General features: G+C 34.6%; 4 protein-coding genes across 7 annotated transcripts; all 4 read left to right on the top strand.

Moving 5' to 3' along the window:
* Window positions 1-529: 529 nt before the first annotated feature.
* On the top strand, window positions 530-3,999 carry LOC133702118 (serine/arginine-rich splicing factor SR45a-like). Its single transcript, XM_062126338.1, has 7 exons — window positions 530-683; window positions 919-941; window positions 1,053-1,136; window positions 1,255-1,366; window positions 1,850-1,999; window positions 2,721-2,784; window positions 3,492-3,999. Exons 2-7 carry the CDS (start codon window positions 919-921, stop codon window positions 3,683-3,685), a joined length of 627 nt encoding a protein of 208 aa, XP_061982322.1. The 5' UTR covers window positions 530-683; the 3' UTR covers window positions 3,686-3,999.
* Window positions 4,000-7,490: 3,491 nt separating this feature from the next.
* On the top strand, window positions 7,491-10,870 carry LOC133702258 (uncharacterized). Of its 4 annotated transcripts, none has more exons than XM_062126563.1 (7): window positions 7,491-7,644; window positions 8,035-8,707; window positions 9,732-9,867; window positions 9,963-10,099; window positions 10,229-10,291; window positions 10,382-10,450; window positions 10,526-10,870. In XM_062126563.1, the coding sequence occupies exons 2-7, from the start codon at window positions 8,516-8,518 to the stop codon at window positions 10,607-10,609; spliced, it is 681 nt and encodes a 226-aa protein (XP_061982547.1). In that variant the 5' UTR covers window positions 7,491-7,644; window positions 8,035-8,515; the 3' UTR covers window positions 10,610-10,870. The 4 variants fall into 4 exon arrangements, with proteins under 4 accessions (XP_061982547.1, XP_061982549.1, XP_061982548.1 ...); XM_062126564.1 differs by having other exon boundaries at window positions 7,497-7,644; window positions 8,497-8,707; XM_062126565.1 differs by lacking the exon at window positions 10,526-10,870 and having other exon boundaries at window positions 10,361-10,450.
* A 137-nt stretch (window positions 10,871-11,007) lies between these two features.
* LOC133702257 (mitogen-activated protein kinase kinase kinase 17-like) lies at window positions 11,008-13,256 on the top strand. Its single transcript, XM_062126562.1, has one exon. It carries the CDS (start codon window positions 12,025-12,027, stop codon window positions 13,084-13,086), a length of 1,062 nt encoding a protein of 353 aa, XP_061982546.1. The 5' UTR covers window positions 11,008-12,024; the 3' UTR covers window positions 13,087-13,256.
* An 891-nt stretch (window positions 13,257-14,147) lies between these two features.
* On the top strand, window positions 14,148-16,611 carry LOC133700333 (probable E3 ubiquitin-protein ligase RHB1A). The gene is made up of 5 exons (XM_062123832.1): window positions 14,148-14,494; window positions 14,652-14,796; window positions 15,180-15,633; window positions 15,745-15,854; window positions 15,946-16,611. Exons 2-5 carry the CDS (start codon window positions 14,725-14,727, stop codon window positions 15,973-15,975), a joined length of 666 nt encoding a protein of 221 aa, XP_061979816.1. The 5' UTR covers window positions 14,148-14,494; window positions 14,652-14,724; the 3' UTR covers window positions 15,976-16,611.
* Window positions 16,612-17,846: the final 1,235 nt, after the last annotated feature.

The raw sequence follows: 17,846 nt of genomic DNA, 5'->3' as shown, positions 1-17,846 counted from the left end.
GATAATATGGAAAAGGGTAAAGAAAATCCATTACTCTCAGAAAACTACGTTTACTGTCCCAATTTCTAAAGACAATAATTAAACTCGAGACAGATTAAGGAAAGAGTGCGAAAGGTGTTTGTTTTATTAATGATTGTTAGAAACTTTTGCGGGCACACTTTTAGTTTTAAGAAAGAAGAAAAAAACGCAATGATCACACGGCATCTCATCGCACTTGTAATATTGAGTGCGAAACCGAATTAATGATAAGTCATGTCATTCATAAACCACAGCGGGATTCGAGTACCAATCCGAGGCGCTTAAAAAAAGAGAGAATCTGTACCCAAATCCAAAGAGAAGGGAGTCACTTCTTAAAAAGAAAGGGCTTCTTGCACGTGTAAATCACGTTCTACCTTTCGCAGTTCAGTGACTGTTTGGGAGTGTAAAATTTATATCAAAATAATATATTTTATTTTTTAATATTAATATATTATTTAAAAATATAAAAAATATTGATTTAAAAAAAATAATTTTTTTTTAAATATTATTATAGCTTAATCACCGTAATAGTGGTTGAGTTGAGAGCGCATAGAGAAGCTTTTGCTCCTCGTGTTTTAGCACGGAGAGAGAGAGAGAGAGAGAGAGAGGAGGACCCATAAAACCTGTGTGTAAGTTCATCCGAGTTGACTCAGCCAATAACTCAGGTAATCAAACTCGAGATCTAGGGTTTCCCTTTCGAATTTCAAGTTTATTTCTTCCTGTATGTAACGTTGATGGATCTCTGTTTCTATTCTTATGTTGAACTTAACAAATATGGTTTTTTACTTCCTCGCACTAGCTAACTCTGTATCATACAATTAACATGCCTTTTTGTGTGTGTAAATTAATGAACGGTTTCTTATATTTGTGCTTTCCTTTTCTGTTTGGTAATATTTGTAGATGGCTTACTCAAGAGAAGGAAGGTGAGTCTCTCTCTCTCTCTCTCTCAATAATTTACTACTACTACTACTACTACTATTATTGTTATTGTTGTGAGTATTAGTTTTATGTTAGAATTGAGTTGTTTACCTTAGGTCTGTTTCACCACGCAATTCGGGTTCACCTGGTAGAGGCAGGCGGTCAAGATCCTTGTCACGGTCCCGCAGAAGTCGCTCCAGGTAATTGGTCGACTTCTCTTTTTCTTCCTCTTCTTCTTCCTTGTTGTGTGTGTGTGTGTGTATGCATGTGAGTGTGTTTTTGTGAGATTTTGAGTTATGGTTGATTTTGGTACTTCAGGAGCAATGATTCTGGTGATGCATCTAACCCTGGAAACAACTTATATGTAACTGGATTATCAACCAGGGTCACGAGCAGTGATCTTGAGAAGTATTTTAGCAGTGAAGGGAAGGTATACTTGTGGCAAAATCTTTTATCGTGTGTGTCCTGATTGAGTCATCGTGACATGCTATAATCAAGTAATCTTGTTTGCGGAATTCTGAAACATGATTGCAGTTGTACAGGCTGGCATTGATGCATGTGTTGCATAGTCGAAAACTCTTTAGGGAGGAGTTACATTTCTGGATTTGGAAAGGAAATTTTAAATTCTGTGGTTATGGATTTTGAAGATGCTGATGTGATATTGTATCATGATGTGGTGGTCATGCATGCCATTCATTATCTGATATTCCACCGTTTGCTTCATCCTGTTCAATTTCTAGAGTTTATTTATTTTGGCTCCTCTTTCCATGTAGCAAGTTTCCAGTTTGAAGGAGAAACAGCTTAGGACCTACCACTAGTTCTCATTTACAATAAGAAACCATATTATGTTGAAGTGCGTTATCCAAGATTTTTTATACCAAAAAAAAAACATTATTTTAAGTTATGGTTTCAGGTTTTGGAGTGCCATCTGGTGACAGATCCTCGAACTAGAGAATCTCGTGGATTTGCTTTTGTTACGATGGAAACCGTTGAGGATGCTAACCGTTGCGTCAAGTATTTGAATCGTTCGGTGCTTGAAGGACGAGTGATTACTGTGGAAAAGGTACTGTTCCCATCAATGGATTTTGAAGGGAAAGATGTAGGGCGACTGAATTGTTTACCTGTCATTTTTTTTTTTTAAGTTATTTCTTCCGAAAATGTTACCTGATAAGTTTTGCCAGCAGGTCTGGTATATGTAACTTCATCGACTTCACAGTCTAAGGTCTTAACAGTTGAACCTATTCCTTCACGAACCACGACATGAGTTCTGCATCAACATTTCAATCTCATCGATTCAAATCCGACTATTTTGCGGAGGGTTGTATGCCCTATATTCCTATACATCACTAATAAAAATACCTGACCTGGTTGGTTGCTTATTTTTGATTTTCCTATGTTGAAATAGCCTGTGCTGGGCAAGTATACTACTCCCAGTGTATTAGTTTCCTCTTGTCATGTATATTCTAGTGAAAGCTGCTGTCATGTTTACTAAACAAATAATGATGAATAATGACTCCATGTCCTAAGTGCTAGTCAACATGAGCCATGATGGCGAGAGTAGCAAGGCAACACTCTAAAAAATAAAATACTTGCAGTGGTCCAGACATTGTTTTCAAGGATTATTATGGCTGTTCCAGATGAAAATTCCTAGTCACCTTTAATACAAATGAGTTTCGAAGGGCAGTACGTGGGAGGCATTGTAGCTCATTTCTGTTAATCAACTTCTTCTCTTCATTCACCAGTCTTCCTTGATACAATTCTGTTTGGTTCTGCTTTTAATGCAGGCAAAAAGAAAGCGTGGTAGGACACCAACGCCTGGCAGGTATCAGGGACTGAGAGATAAGCGAGGTATGTATCAGTGTTATGCATGTGTGGCAATTCTTTTATCAACTGAACATGGAATATCATATGCGAATATCTGGTCAATTTGATGTTTACTAGAGAATACTTGGGTCAGAATTGAATAGCTTTCTTTGAATCTTGGGTTCTTGTTGATACCTTGACTTCTGTTTTTCTTACCTGCTAATCTAGCATGACATTTGTATAAGGGTTATGCAGCTTATTTTTCTTACCATTCCAGTCCTAGATATGCATTTCACTGTATGATTGTGCCTGACCTGGAAAGCTGAGGCTATTTGGTCTCCTTTAATTTATACTCATGGGTGTTGCATTTCACTCAGCATTTTCTTTGGCAGGTTCAAAACAGATTGAACATGTGCCAAACTTGGAATTGCTTCTTATCTTTCAGTCCCTATGATCATCATTCCAGCAGATTGACAATCTTAGATTTAAGAAAGCTATGTCATTTTCTTTCAGAAATTCGCATGGTGAATCCAAGTCCCACTCCTATTTTTAGAGGCATGCAAGCTCACTAGTTCAAATATCAAGAAAATGAACTTTTTTATTTATTTGAGTGCTTTTGTTTTTTACCCTTGTCAAGATCTTGTAATTTTTCATCAAAGACCAAAGACATTGCAATTGTTTCTACTTTATTGTGATCAACTGTTTCTTCCTATTACTATTCTCGTATAACTATTGGGTTCAAAAACATGCAGGTCATGGTCATGGCCACAGACGGTCCCGCAGCTACTCACCTCGCCGATGGGATGACAGAGATAGAGACCCTTATTCAAGGGATCGAAGGGGAAGATCACGTTCTCCATATAGCAGGCGGGGAGATGGTTATTATGATTCATATAAGAGGCGCAGGGATCGCTCTTTGTCAGCTGACCGCGGCCACCACAGATAGGGCAAGTTGTTTGGTAGCCAGTATTAACCCCTTTTGCCCATGGTTATTGAAGCTTGATTTTGATTCTCTTGGTAGCATCAACACATTGTGTCAGTCACCCATCCCTGCTCCATCTTTCCTGGTTTGCTTGCAACTTCATGTGCTGTTTACATTGAATGGTAACTTGTTTTCCATAAGTGACGCATGAACATACTGAAATGTTGTTAAAAAAACGGTTGTAGGATATGAACCATTTATCATTTTCTTTTGATTTCTTGTAATAATGACTGTTGGACGTGGATAATCCCCATACGGTAGACCCAACAAATTCCATACAGCTAGACCCAACAAATGCCTTTCATGCTCTATAAACTTGATGGAAGTTTGGATAGGGAATGACCCCCCATAGATGATATGCATTAATGTCAATGAATCTGGTATCAATCTTGGCCCATTTCCAATTAAATGCAGCCTAGCTGTATGGAAACCTGCCCCATCAATGGACGAGACACTGATTGGTAGTATTGGAATTCTCAGTTTAATGATGAGTAGGGTAACTGTACTTCTCTATGGTCATAAACACTTCAGACCAGAAGCAAAAGCTTTTTATGCTCTCACAGAATTTCTTCTCTGCTTTACGTGCGTATGTTCGAGTTTGGTGTAACATGCCTGTGCTTTGATTTCTTGACTCTTTCATGAATTTTAGGAGAGGAGCAAAGAGAACTTTTTAGCCCGGAACACAGTTCTGCCACCATATGCCTACTTTCCTTAGCACAGAGTGCCATCGTTTTTTATCCTCCACTTTTCTGAACCAAACCTATAGCATTGCGTGACACAAACATTCTGTCCCAGGAGAGAGAACTCTGCAGCAGGTTGAAATTTTAGATACACCATCTGCAATCCAACATTGCATGTATTTCTTTTTTTTTTTTTTCCTTTGTTGATTAATAAGGTTTGTTGACTCTTCTTTATTGTAAAACACCAGGAGTCTAGGCGAGTCATTATAATTGACCAGCTAACCACTACAGCAACTTGCTATATATATTGTTGTGATAATGACTAACAATAATTACAGAAAACTCTAAATCATGGGGGGAAACCGTGTCCACTGTATATCAAGATACAACCACGAGGGTGGAGGATGACATTATCATTATGCCCTTCTGATTGAAAAAAACTAGAGACCTTTAATGTTGGGATATTTTAGTCTTTTATATGCTCATTGATAATTAAAAGATTGAATTAGTCTTTTTAATTATAATTGTACAATAAAAAAATAATTATAGCCCTAAGGTCAATAAAAATCAGAGTGGTAAACCAAGGGGTTTTTTTTACCCTGGAGATCAGAAAATAATTGAGTTGTTGACCGAGAGCAAATCGTGGTTTTCATTTCCTGAGCTTCATGAAAAATATGCATGTACCATTAAAAAAGATTAAAGGTCAGTTATGCATTGAGGGGTGTTTTGATACTTTTATATTAGTTTATTTGTTATTTTTAAGTTAATGAGGGATGTTTTAGTAATTTTACAATGATTTTTTTATTTGAAAAGGTTATGGCATATGTGATTATGTGCCAACGTGTTGGTGGTGTTTATGCTCTTTCAACAATGTATGATGTCACCGATTGTCCAAATCTAGTCATTCACTATGTCCTTAGAAACGCAACCACGTCCCCTATTTGCTGGTGTAGCTCGTGACGATAGTTGATGGATTATATTATCTGTGGTTGGTGTTTATTTTTTTCTTTTTTCTTTTCTCTCTCTCTCTCCAAGAGTAAGTACATGTATGTTCTTTTTTTTTTTCAATTTCAGTCCTTATGTTTTAGATGGTTTAATTTCATCTTTGATCTTTTTGCAAAAGTTTTTATTATATCAATTCAGTCTTTAAATTATAATTTATCATATATTATTTTTTTGAAGTCAATTCTTATTATTTTGATTTCTTATTTTGACCCATAGTTTTTTTGTTAGAGTTTTATTGGTTTTCAATTTTGTCTTTCGATCAAAGTTTATGTTTTTTTTTTATTGAACCCTCGAATTTAATTTTTTTAGATGCCCTCAAATTTTTTTTAAAATTTTTTATTTTCACCAGCATTCTTTTAACACTAATTCATGATATTCTACTATTTTTTTATAAAAAAATTTATAACTAAAAAATGTTATTTTCCAGCGTTTTTTTTTTCTAGGATGCACCCAAACATAAAAAAAAAAATATAGTTTTTATCTAAATGATACAACAAAATTGATGCCGACATGGGCTAAGAATATAGGGTTTGTTTCAAGTAAAAACTCTAAAAAGCTAAAAATATCATAAATATAAGAAGATAACTAAAATATTTAATTTTTATTCATTTATATCCTCACTTGCTGAAAAGTTATTGCAAAATTTTATATAGAAAAAAAATAGAAAACTCTAATAATATTGAATAGAAAAAATAAATTAAGAAAAATATCTCTTCAAATAGAAAAAAAAGCATCATAATTTTTTTAAAAAAAAGTTCATGCAGCAAAAAATATTAGAAAGTAATCCATTTTTTTATATAAAAAAATAACTTGTCATAAAATTCACTTTAAAAGGAAACGGAGTCTAAATTCTAAATTTGGAAATGCATTGTTTATTTTCAACAAAAATGTATCCGAAATTATATTTGATGAACAGACTAATAAAATTACATGGCGAATACTATATATCAAGAAATGACCTTTGATTTCTATTTCAAGAGTAGTATTCAAAACAGCCATGACAAAACCAAGAAAAATCACGTGTGTTATGGGCGTGAAAGATACTATATAAATAAATAGGAGCAGAAAAAAATGAGTGGACGAAAAAAAGTAGGATATAAAAAATAAGAGAGCGTGTGGAGGGGAGGGGGCCCACACTTTGAATAGGAAGGAGAGTGCGCTCCAGCTGCAAGGGCGGACTTCAAATCAAATTTCAAATTTACTCTTTTTTTTTTTTCTCAATTTTCTTATATATATTAAAAAATTTATTGCAGTGTTAATTCATCTATTTTTTTTAAAAAAATTATATGCCAATTACTCCATTTATCTCTCTATTTGTGTTTGTCTTTGATATATTTTAAGAGCCCGAAGCCGGCCCCCTTAACTGACATGTCTGAAAAGGACATAGTGTCTATCAGAGCTGGTTCTCTGATTTTCTTACTTGCATGGACAAGATCCGTTGGTCTTTGACACCTGTACTTTCTCATTTTCTTCTCATTTTAATTTTTTTAAAAGGATGTTTAAGACTTAAGAGTAGATGGGTGTTGTTTTTTAAATTGTTTTTTTTTATATATATATATATATATATTAAAATAATTTATTTTTTATTTTTTAAAATTTATTTTTAACATCAATACTTTAAAATAATTCAGAAAAAAATTTAAAACAAAAAAATTTAAATTTCCATGAAATACAAGTTGAATCACGATCAGTAACTTAGCTTGGCTTTTGATTGCGTAAGATTTTGTGAAGACAAGAATGCCTCTGTTCTGATTTTGTTGTAGAAGGTATGATCAGATTAATCCTAGCCGTTGAAATATTGCTGTCGGAAATAAAATCTAACATTTAATGCTAGTTTGCGATTTAATTCCCACTTTGATTTGTAGTTACAATAAAGAAAAAAAATATTGTCTGATCTTATAGCTTAACTTAATGTAAAAAATCATAAAAGCCGAATTAAACATTAGCAAAGATGTAGGCAGCTAAATGTAAATTACCCATAAAAAAAAAAAAAAAAAGTACAGGACAGGATATAGCAGGTAAAACAAGTAAAGCCGGTGACAGTACGGCACATGACAGGTCGTTTCCATGGCAGTTGGGAAGCATTAAGTTTGCCTTCTCTTTCTTACTGATCACACTCTCTCTCTAACAACCCCTGGATTTTAAAATTCTCTTTGTCTCTCCAAATTCTTTTATTGATCCTCAAAGAAAAAAAAAAACTGAAAACACTCAGTTTGGATAGCATTTTAATTGAGTAAGGTAATGAAATGCTTGTATTTGCATTTAAACTCGTGCTGTCTGGTTTCTTCGCTCAACCCATGAAGCTTCTCTCTTCCTTTCCCTAATGCTCTCTCTTTTGTGCTCTCAGTTTCTTCTATCCAAATTTAGCTATGTTCATTTCGATTAAAAAATTGCTTTTTAACGGTACTAGTATTGTGACACACACACACTCTTTTTAGAGCCAAATTATGTAGAGCTACAGAGTTTTTAAGCAACGAGGAGTTCCGTCTTCTTTTTTATTTTGGCCTGTTTGAAAAGAAGGAAACATAAATAACATAAAAGGAAGTTTTTTTATTTTTTATTTTTTATCGTTAACTTAAGGTGATTTCCAAGTTTGATTTTTTTTTTTGCTTTCTTTTATTTTCTCAGGTACAATTCAAATTCTTCAAAGGGCCACTCTGCTTCACTATTAGTTGAATTATGTTCTCTTTGTTTTGTGTCTGTATACTGCGCTTAAATCTGGTTGCGTAAGATTGTTTACATTTAATTCAACTTTGATTCTTCTAAATTAGTTAAATATTGATTCAAGCTGGTTTAATAGGTACTTTATAAGGCTGTTTGGAATCAATTCTTTGAGAATTGAATTGATTTCCAAGTAATAGATTTGATTAAAGAATTCTTGTGTTCGGAATGAAATCTTTTGGGTGATAGAATTCTTTTAAATTATGAAATTTAAAATTTATACCACATTAACCTTCTGATAAAGAAAACGATAGATTGCTTTTAGGAGGGAGAGATCAGATTGGTTTACAGCTAGTTTATGCAAAATTTAGGATTTTGGGCTATTTATTGTTAGTTTTGACTTGGTTAAAATTCTGGGTTTTGATCAAGAATATTTGCGAGTGAGAAGATGTTTGGGACTGAGCTGTGTTCTTCTAGGATTCTTTCACCTTTCAGAGAGGAAAGTGGTGATGAAGAGCTGTCTGTGCTTCCTAGGCACACTAAAGTCGTTGTGACTGGAAATAATAGAACAAAGTCTGTGTTGGTTGGTTTACAAGGCGTGGTCAAGAAGGCTCTTGGTCTTGGTGGTTGGCATTGGTTGGTATATTTGCTTCTTCCTTTTCCTTTTTCCCACTCACCTTTTCTATTCCTAATTAGTCTTTCATGTATAAGTATTGTCCGCTAATTCAGTGTTAATTTGATCTGGTTTTATTTTCTTTTCAATCATGGATATTTGAGCTTATTATTCACTAGTGCAGCGATCAATAAGATTTTAATGTTTGGCTGTTGAAAAGGATGTAATATTTTTGGTTTGTCTCTGTTTTATTCTTGTATGCAAATTTATCTGGTTTTGAGTTCTTAAACCAAAGGATCAAATGGAAGAAAGTACAAAAAAGAAGAAGTCTGGATCTTAATTCTTCTGCAGAAAGTACAAAACTTGATCTTATTCCTCGGTGAAACCTCCCATGTCTGATGTTAGTAAACACTTGTTATAAACGCTCTTCAGGCACTAGCATAAGTCGCTGTTATGACACAACTGCTGAATTTTGAATAGTGATATGCTGTCTCTGTCTAGTATTTTAACCTCATTATTTACTTTTTGTGGTTCAAATTTATTAAAGAGTATAGGTTTTGAGTTCACATATTCTGTAGCGCACAAGGCTTGTTCGGAGATTTGATTTGATTTTTTACTTTTGAATTTCTCCAAGAAAGTTCTCTTTAGCTATAAAATTGTTTTTCTTTGTAAGTGAGTAAATTTGTATGATTTGGTTCTGGAAGTTATAACTTTAAACACACTTTTTGAACTGGTTACAAAAACCACACTCAGATTTATTATATTATCTCGTGGCTGTGTTTTCTAAACCACATTGAGTTTTCTTAATTACATGAGATTTTAAATATTGTCTAGGAAGGTAAAATGATGATTGATGGTTTTGTAATTTTTGGGATGCCCTATTCTTCTGACGTATTTCTAGTGAGGCCATTGCAATCTTTCCTTTTAGTTGCTATTGTCTGGGGATTATCCTTCTATTTCTATATTGAGCTCTGCTGTATTTTCTGTATTCTGTATCCATTGTGGTTTATGTGATGCGTACTTACAAGTCTCAAATGCTTGGATGGTCAAGGTTTTGAAAAATGGATCTGAAGTTAAGCTTCAAAGGAATGCATTGAGTGTACTGGAACATCCGACGGGAAATGAAGTAGATGATGATAACGATTATGATACCAGCAGCGGCTCTGATATTGGTGAACATGATTTCTGTATGCCTCTGATAAACCAAGTCTAGTTTGATGTCACTTTTGTTGGTGGTTATTTGAAACTTGTATCTTCTCTGATATTGTTTTCCCTTGGGCAGATAGAGGCAGCGGGTTCCAAAAAATTAGCAAGCCAAGGGTTAGACCAACCAGGCCATGGGTTCCATCTGCACCTGCAAAGGCAACAAGTGAGAGCAGTAACAGAGATGTTCAATCCATTATTCACATGCCTGTGCTGGTAAGAGATATTTGAACCACTTCATTGAATTGCTTGCCATGTTTGATTTTGTGTCCTCGTTCATCAAACATTATGCACAAAGATTTGTAGCTTTGCAAAAACTGCTATTAACTTTTGTTGATGCTTTAGACGGTGAACTTGGCAAGACTGGGAACTGAATCATTGCGGAGATATTGCAAGGAATTCAAACTTGTGAGTCTTATTATCCTGCTTGATTCTTTCTATCAACCACTATAATTCCTAGAAATTCTTTTAACTCAGGGTTCTGCAATTTTAAATTAGCCGGGTGTCAACTCTCAGTCATCAAGGGAACAGATGCTTAATGCTGCACAAATTCATTTTCTTTCACAGGTTTGCCTCTCAACTCGCCCTGTCCTTGCATCTCCTCCTCTTGCCCATAAATTTAACATGTTTTTATTGATGCAGCGACCATTGGATGAGATGCAAGAGGTTGCAGAATTCACCCGTGTGGCAAAGAGACTGAAAGAGAAGGACAAACCGTCTGAGTGAGAAATCTGGATGTACAAGGCCTTGTATAATATAATAACCCTAACCTTTAGTTCAGATCCTAATTATATATTGGCATGGAAAACCATATTCTTCCTCCCCTGAATTCTAACCATGTAATGCCGGCAGATCCCCTAGTTAGATGTTTCGAAGTCTATTAGTTAGAATCACTTGCCTTGGTTAATTATATATATAATGTGGATTTGTGGAGCAGAAATTGGAAACCATGATCACTGGTACTTGGAATGGATTATGATTTTGCAATGTCTCTGATCGTTGATCCTCAAAGTAGTTGTTGAATCAAGTGTCAAGTTGCAAGAAATTGTGAATTTCAGGTTTGAAATTAAATCATGAATGCTTATTGTGAGCAATTGGATTTTATTTGAACAATTGTTTTGTAAAATCTTAGCTGTGGAAGGGTGATTATAGAAGAATAGACAAGTTTTGTTTCACACATTTTACTATTAACCCCTACAATGTTATTATCGTTTTGTCATTCCCAAAAAAACATAAATGTCTTGGTGTTTGGGTGGGGGTATTTGAGGTTTTTTTTTATGGCCATTAGTAATTAAAAAATTAATTGAGGATATAAGTGTTTTTTTTAAATAATATTTATTTTTTATTTTTTAAAATTTATTTTTGATATTAAAATAATATAAAAACACAAAAAAACACTATTTTAAAACAAAAAATAGAAAATTATATTTATTTCGTTCAATTCTTTTTTTCTCGTCTCTTTTTATGTTTATTTTTTTTCTTATAAAGTAATTATTGGTGATTATATATCTGTAGCACTTTAAATTTTTTGGAAGATTTTTAAAAGGGTGAGTTAATGAAATAAGTATACATATATATATAGATAAAACCAATTTTTTTTTATCTGTCCCTGTTACTATCTTGGCTTCGAATTCCCCCATAAAAGAAACTTCATATTAAATAGATCATTGGCTGTCCTCATCTTTTTATTTTTAAGGTGAGGATATTCTCGTTTCTATATTTATATTTGATGTTTTTGAACTAGCTAGAGAAAATGCGTCATTATCCATGAAGAAAAGTTATATCTGATCATACAATAACAGTTCCACAAGGCTTGGAGCACCAACCATTTACGGTTTCATAAATGTCCAAGTTAGTAATAACATATTTATAAATAGATCCTAAGAACAGAAACTACTTCTGCAGTCCCATCATTCATCTCTTCTACGTTTTTTCTGAATTTAGTAGAGGGTATATTCTTCTGAGGGCGGTTTCCAATTCACCGGAAACCGCTCTTCATATCGAATTTTGTTTCACTCTATGTAAATCTAACATTGTTTCTTTCTGAATGACAAACCGCTCTTCATAAAAGGTTGAATACTTTTTTATCAGCAGGAACCTTGTCGTTCCTATTTTATTCATAATCAAAAGCTGCAAAAGAGATGGCTGCAACTAACCAGTTTTCATCTCTTCAACAGCCTTGTAAATGGGTGAAGGGTAAAGTTATTGGATCTGGGTCACATGGAACTGTTCATTTAGCCATCAATAAGGTCACTGGTGGACTTTTTGTGGCAAAAAGTGCACTTTCTGGGGTTGATAGTAAATATTTAGAGCATGAGGCTAACATTCTTGAGAGCTTGGATTCGCCTTATATGATTCGGTGTATGGGGAAGGGCTGGCAAAAAGGATCAGATGGTGATGCTAAACTTAATGTTTTCATAGAGTATATGGCTGGAGGGAGCCTGTCAGATATGGCTGAGAAATTTGGTGGGGCACTAGAAGAGGAAGTAATTCGTTTATATACCAAACAGATACTTAATGGTCTGAAGTATCTTCATGAAAATGGGATCGTTCATTGTGATCTCAAGTGCAAGAATGTGCTACTAGGCTTGTCAGGAAACATTAAGTTAGCAGATTTCGGATGTGCTAAGAGGCTGAAAGACCTGGACAGAAATGGAAAGTTCGCCTATTCCTGGCAATCTGTAGGGGGGACTCCATTGTGGATGGCCCCTGAAGTTTTAAGAAAGGAAGGCTTAGATTTTGCTTCAGATATTTGGTCCTTGGGATGCGCAGTTATTGAAATGGCAACCGGGAGGCCTCCTTGGGGTTATAAGGCGTCGAATCCAATGGCGGTTGTATTGAAGATTGCATGTAGCAATGAGAGGCCTAATTTTCCAGTTCATTTCTCTGAAGAAGGGATGGATTTCCTGGCTAAGTGTCTCGAGAGGAATCCCGAAAGTAGGTGGACAGCAGAAGAATTGCTGGATCACCCTTTTATTACAGGAAATTCGCAGAAGAAATACGTATGCTCCCCTGCAAGTGTTCTGGACAATATTGGAACTTACGAGGAGGATTATGATTCAGATGAATCAGGGAATCCTGATGAACACCTGCTATGGAATCCTTTTTCGATGAGGAATTGCGGAAAACCAAAAATAATAGCACTGAGGCAGCATGCTGACAATGATTTTGTATCCTCGGGAGATTGGATTACTGTTAGATAAGGTTGAAAGAAATGTGATTTAATTTCTGATCCATGTCTTGTAAGATATTCAGAACTCGGAAGATGTACATGTAAGAATAAAATACATTGGCTGTACATTACTTATTTATCTTTCTTTTACAGATCTTGTCTAAAATCAAATCATATGATACTACTACTCTTAGCACTCTATTTTATGCTGTAGCAGATGGAAATTCATCCATCCGTGAAATGAAACATACAGGGTTACGTTTTCGTGCTGATATCTAGATTCTGAAATATTCATTTTGAAGGCTCGCCCCATATTTGAGGTTGAAGATGATAAAAAAAAACGTTATTTCCTGGTTTATTATACAAGGAAAACCCCTCGTTTCGACACGCACAATGCAGTTGACTGCAACCAATGTAATAGTTATGGAAAAGGAAAACCTTGTTTTTTTCTTCTCTTTTTCAAGGACTAAAAATCTGATCGAATGCTAATTTGGCAGGCATGGGAATATTAGCATCTAGATGGCTATTAGCTTGCAGGAAAAACTTGATCTTCTTTGATTTGTTATCATCTGTGTTCAGCTAATCATCAAAGCCCAACAGTTAAGATTTCAACAATCTTCGCTTGCAATTTTAGATTAAGGTTGTGGGAGACTTCCAACGTCATGTAATCTAAAGTCCATTAAATAAACCTTCGATCAAACCAAATAAATAAATAAAAACTTTACGAAATTAATTATCTAAAAATCCCATATGATTAAGTGCGATGCATTTTTAAATCTATAATTTAAACAAAAACACACATTACACGACAAAAGCAAAGCAATATAAAGGTTAAATATTTTATTATTATTTTGTTGCCTATATTGAACTTGAGACTAATTTTAACGTATAAAGGGAGAATCCATGATTATATTACAAGTAAGTCAAAATGGTTTATATATAAACAAAGGATTGTCAGATTCTCACGAAAGAGAAAATTCAAAGAAGCTTGAAGAACGAGAGTTGCACCTAACTATTTGTTTTTCGAAGAAGATGTGAAATGTGAAAGGGAAATACAAAGGGCATTTTACTTGGTGAGGCGTCCAAAAATCAAAGCGAGTAGAGTCCCACACCGTTTACCAAGAGCGTTAGACCAAATCCCACCATCAACATCTATTTTTTTCTTATTCTACGCCATTAATTATCTCATGAATTAAAAAAATAATATTCTCCCGTATAAACAGGGTTAATGATGCTAACTATTTATTTATTTATTTTTAAAAGATAATAATGTGCTTGTTTTTCAGTGAAAGTCGTTCTCGGACACGAAAGTACACCCCCTCTTCCTCCCTGCCAAAAAAGAAAAAAGAAAACCATTTCCGTAATCCCGTTGGCTTGCCTCAAGACAAGCCACCGTAATTCCAATTCATAAACTTCTCTTTTTCAATCCAGTGATTCAGGTAAACTGTTTGAGCTCGAAGAGCTACAGATTGTGTGAATCAAATACTTTCTGATTCGGTGATTTTGATTTTGTTTAGGGTTTTGGAGAATATTATTGTTTAGTTGTTTGTTACTATTATTATTGCGATGTCTGTGTTTGTTGATTGTGGAAAACAGTGTTGGTGATTGGAGGATAAAGAGAGAAGAATCATACGATGATGATGAGGCAGTGGAGGAGATAGAAAATAGTATGGGAGGTTGTTGCTGTGGTTCCGCTAATGGAGCTGCTGATCAATTTAATAACGCCCCGCCTTTTTATTATGTTAGTTCAATATCCATCCCTTGCCTTTCCTTCGTTTTTTTCTAATTGAAAACTGATACTGATGCCATGAGTTAAGTAGGCTACTCGTAGCGAATGACTGGTTAACTGTTGCTGTTAAGGTTCAATTTGCTTAGGATATTAGATAATTAATGAGATATCGTTAGGGATGTCATTTGCTTTTAATCTTCTGGAAATTACGTTATTAATTTATTGGAATTGACTGTTCTTGTTGTGCTTCATGTGAGATCGTTTATAGATAGATAGATAGATATTCATGTTGCTGATGGTCAATTGGATATTACTTGCCAGATTTTGCTTGTATACTAGACTCAGTTCCAGGTTTACTATTTTCTTATATTTATCGCAACTCGTTTTCTCTGCAGTACCCCAGAACATCAGAAGAGCATGTCTCATTGTCATCACACCAAGCACCGGGGTCTGTCCTCCAATCCACCGGGCTCTTGGTTGATACAAACCTGGACACGTCAGTGCCTGATGCCTATAGACCACCTCCTGCACCTATCCCATTTGATGCGGCTGTAGGACGTCCTCAAACCCCGGGAAGGTTGAGAGAGGTTCGTGGTGACAAGAACCATGGAGCTTTGCAGACCACAACTTCCGCTTCTGGACAAGAAAACACTGCCTTGAATACTCGGGAACCTTTGGCTAAGTGTGAAGATGCGAAGGACTTAGACTGCAAAGTGCAAATCAATCCAGAACCTGGTTCGGCGAAGGAGTTAGAAATTGAGCTTTCAAAGCTAGTTGAGCCTCTTGTTTCAGCAACAGAGGAGGAGGAGGAGGAGGAGGAGGAGGAGGATTGTCCTATCTGTCTGGAAGGTATAATGCTCTTACTAAATTCTTTCTTTAATCGTATGCTTGTGGCTTATGGCAGTGAAATTGCTTCTACTATTTGGATGTTTTAGCTGCACTCTTCTTTCTCTTGTGCAGAGTATGATTTAGAGAATCCAAAACTTACCACAAAATGCGAGCATCACTATCATCTTTCGTGCATTCTTGAATGGATGGAAAGAAGTGAAAGTTGTCCTGTTTGCGACAAGGTTTGCCCAACTATATTTTGATCATTTGCTTTTATGGGATTTTCTTAATATGCATGATATCCACATGGTTCTTTTTTTTTTCACATTGCAGGAAATGATATTTGACCCTCCTATTGATTAGTAGCTTTGCAGAAAATTTGTTGAAGGTCAACTTTTCTTAGCTGTTTGATATCAAGTTTGCAAAGCAGAAGTTACAAATGCACAAGAGTTTTGAGTTTTTCTTTTCTGTGCCCACTATTTGGTGGTTGCCATAGATTTGGCTGTAGCTATTTCTTTTTCTTTTCTTTGAAGAGTCGGTCCTTGCTTGAATGCCATGTTGTTGTATCCTCTCTTTGTCAAACCTTAAAAATCTTAAAGGAAATGAGGGGAAAAAAGTTTGGGGTGGTGAGGAAGAAGATGAAAAGAGAGGACAGAGGATGGTCCTACACCACTACTGATGCCCATCACTTGGTGGTTATAATAGAACACAGGTGGGCTCTTTCTTTCCTTCTTCTCCTAGTATAGCTTTACTGCAATTCATGCTCTGAAATACTCTTAGCAGTTGCTTTCCTTTTCCTTCTACCAATTAAATTGGTCTGTAAATCGTATATAGTTGTTTTTGTCTTAAGTTCATCTGTTTGTGAGTTTGATTGATAGTGGGGGAATTGATCGGTGTAAGGAAAGTTGGGGAAGGATCAAAAGAAGGGGCTTTTTGTTTAGATGATTCATGTAAATAACACGCAGTCTAATATACACTTCCAAGGTTTGATTTTGTCTATTTGCTGATCAATCATTTTTTAGTCTTAGGTTTTGTGCTGATTACTATTCTTCTGACTGTTTCAAGAGGGTGTATCTATACAAACTTTACTCGTATTCATTGGCTGATTGAGATTAGCAACAGGATCTGCTAGTTTTTATCGATACTGGAACTTGTGATGATGGTGCAGGTCAATTACGGGTGCAGGTAAAGTTAAGAGCGTGGCTTCTAATAGTGAAGGCATAAGTACTTGCCCTTCAGAAAATTTATGTCAGGGTTTTTTAGTTTAATTTTGTTTAGTCATCAAATGGTTGTGAATCTACCATGATTTTAACTTAATTTTGATTTTTACTCTATTTAAATCCTAACATTGAATTTTCCTTTTTTTGTTTTTTTTTTTTTTTTGTTTTTATCGCTTAGAATCAACTAGGCCGCCTTTCTAACGAACGCATTATGCTTTCTTTCTAATCAAGAAGAAACGGAAAGTTTACTGTATTGTTAGCTGGCGAAATGGTGTAAATATTCTTGTAGATGCGGTGGAAAGCAACCTTCATAACATTGAAACATAAATAACAAATAATAAACATGTATTAATTAGTTTTCAAACGTAGAATATGTACAAAGCAAATCAAGCATATCACAATAAGAATCAAACAAAACAAAATTTAGCCTTAATAACCTCCACTGGAGTTGTCATTATATAACAACGAGAGATATTTTGATGAAATATTACATAAAAGGAGTAAGTATAAAAAAAATAAGTCTTTATTTAGTTTCATAGTTAATAGAAACTCTAACTAGTTTTAAGATATTTTTGAGTAAAAAATTGATTGTACTTGAAAAAAGATGAAAATCACCTTAAAACATTCTACTTAAATTAAACTGCATTATATGCCAATATTTTATCTAAACTAAATAATTGTATTTGTTTGGAGGTAAAAATTCATAAGATAGTGATTTGAGATTTAGGCTTGATAATAAAGTCTAATCCTCACTTTTTAGATTATGGATTTCGAGATGATAGTAAACGGAGACCTGGGTTTTGAATTGTTTCCTTTGATTACCTAATTTACATTAACCCACCATCAATTAACTATTTATCCAAGCATGATCACCATAAATAACATCAAGTATTTTAACCAATGTAATTAATATAAATAAGCATAACCAAATGTGAAAAGAAAAGCATACATTATTAATTTATCCAAAACAACATACACATCAATATATATTTGCAATTAAAAAACTATCAAAAT

This window comes from Populus nigra, chromosome 8 (genome assembly GCF_951802175.1).
Source record: "Populus nigra chromosome 8, ddPopNigr1.1, whole genome shotgun sequence".
Lineage (NCBI taxonomy): Eukaryota > Viridiplantae > Streptophyta > Magnoliopsida > Malpighiales > Salicaceae > Populus > Populus nigra.
Note: the sequence above shows the minus strand (reverse complement) of the source record. Positions and strands in the feature narration are given on the sequence as shown.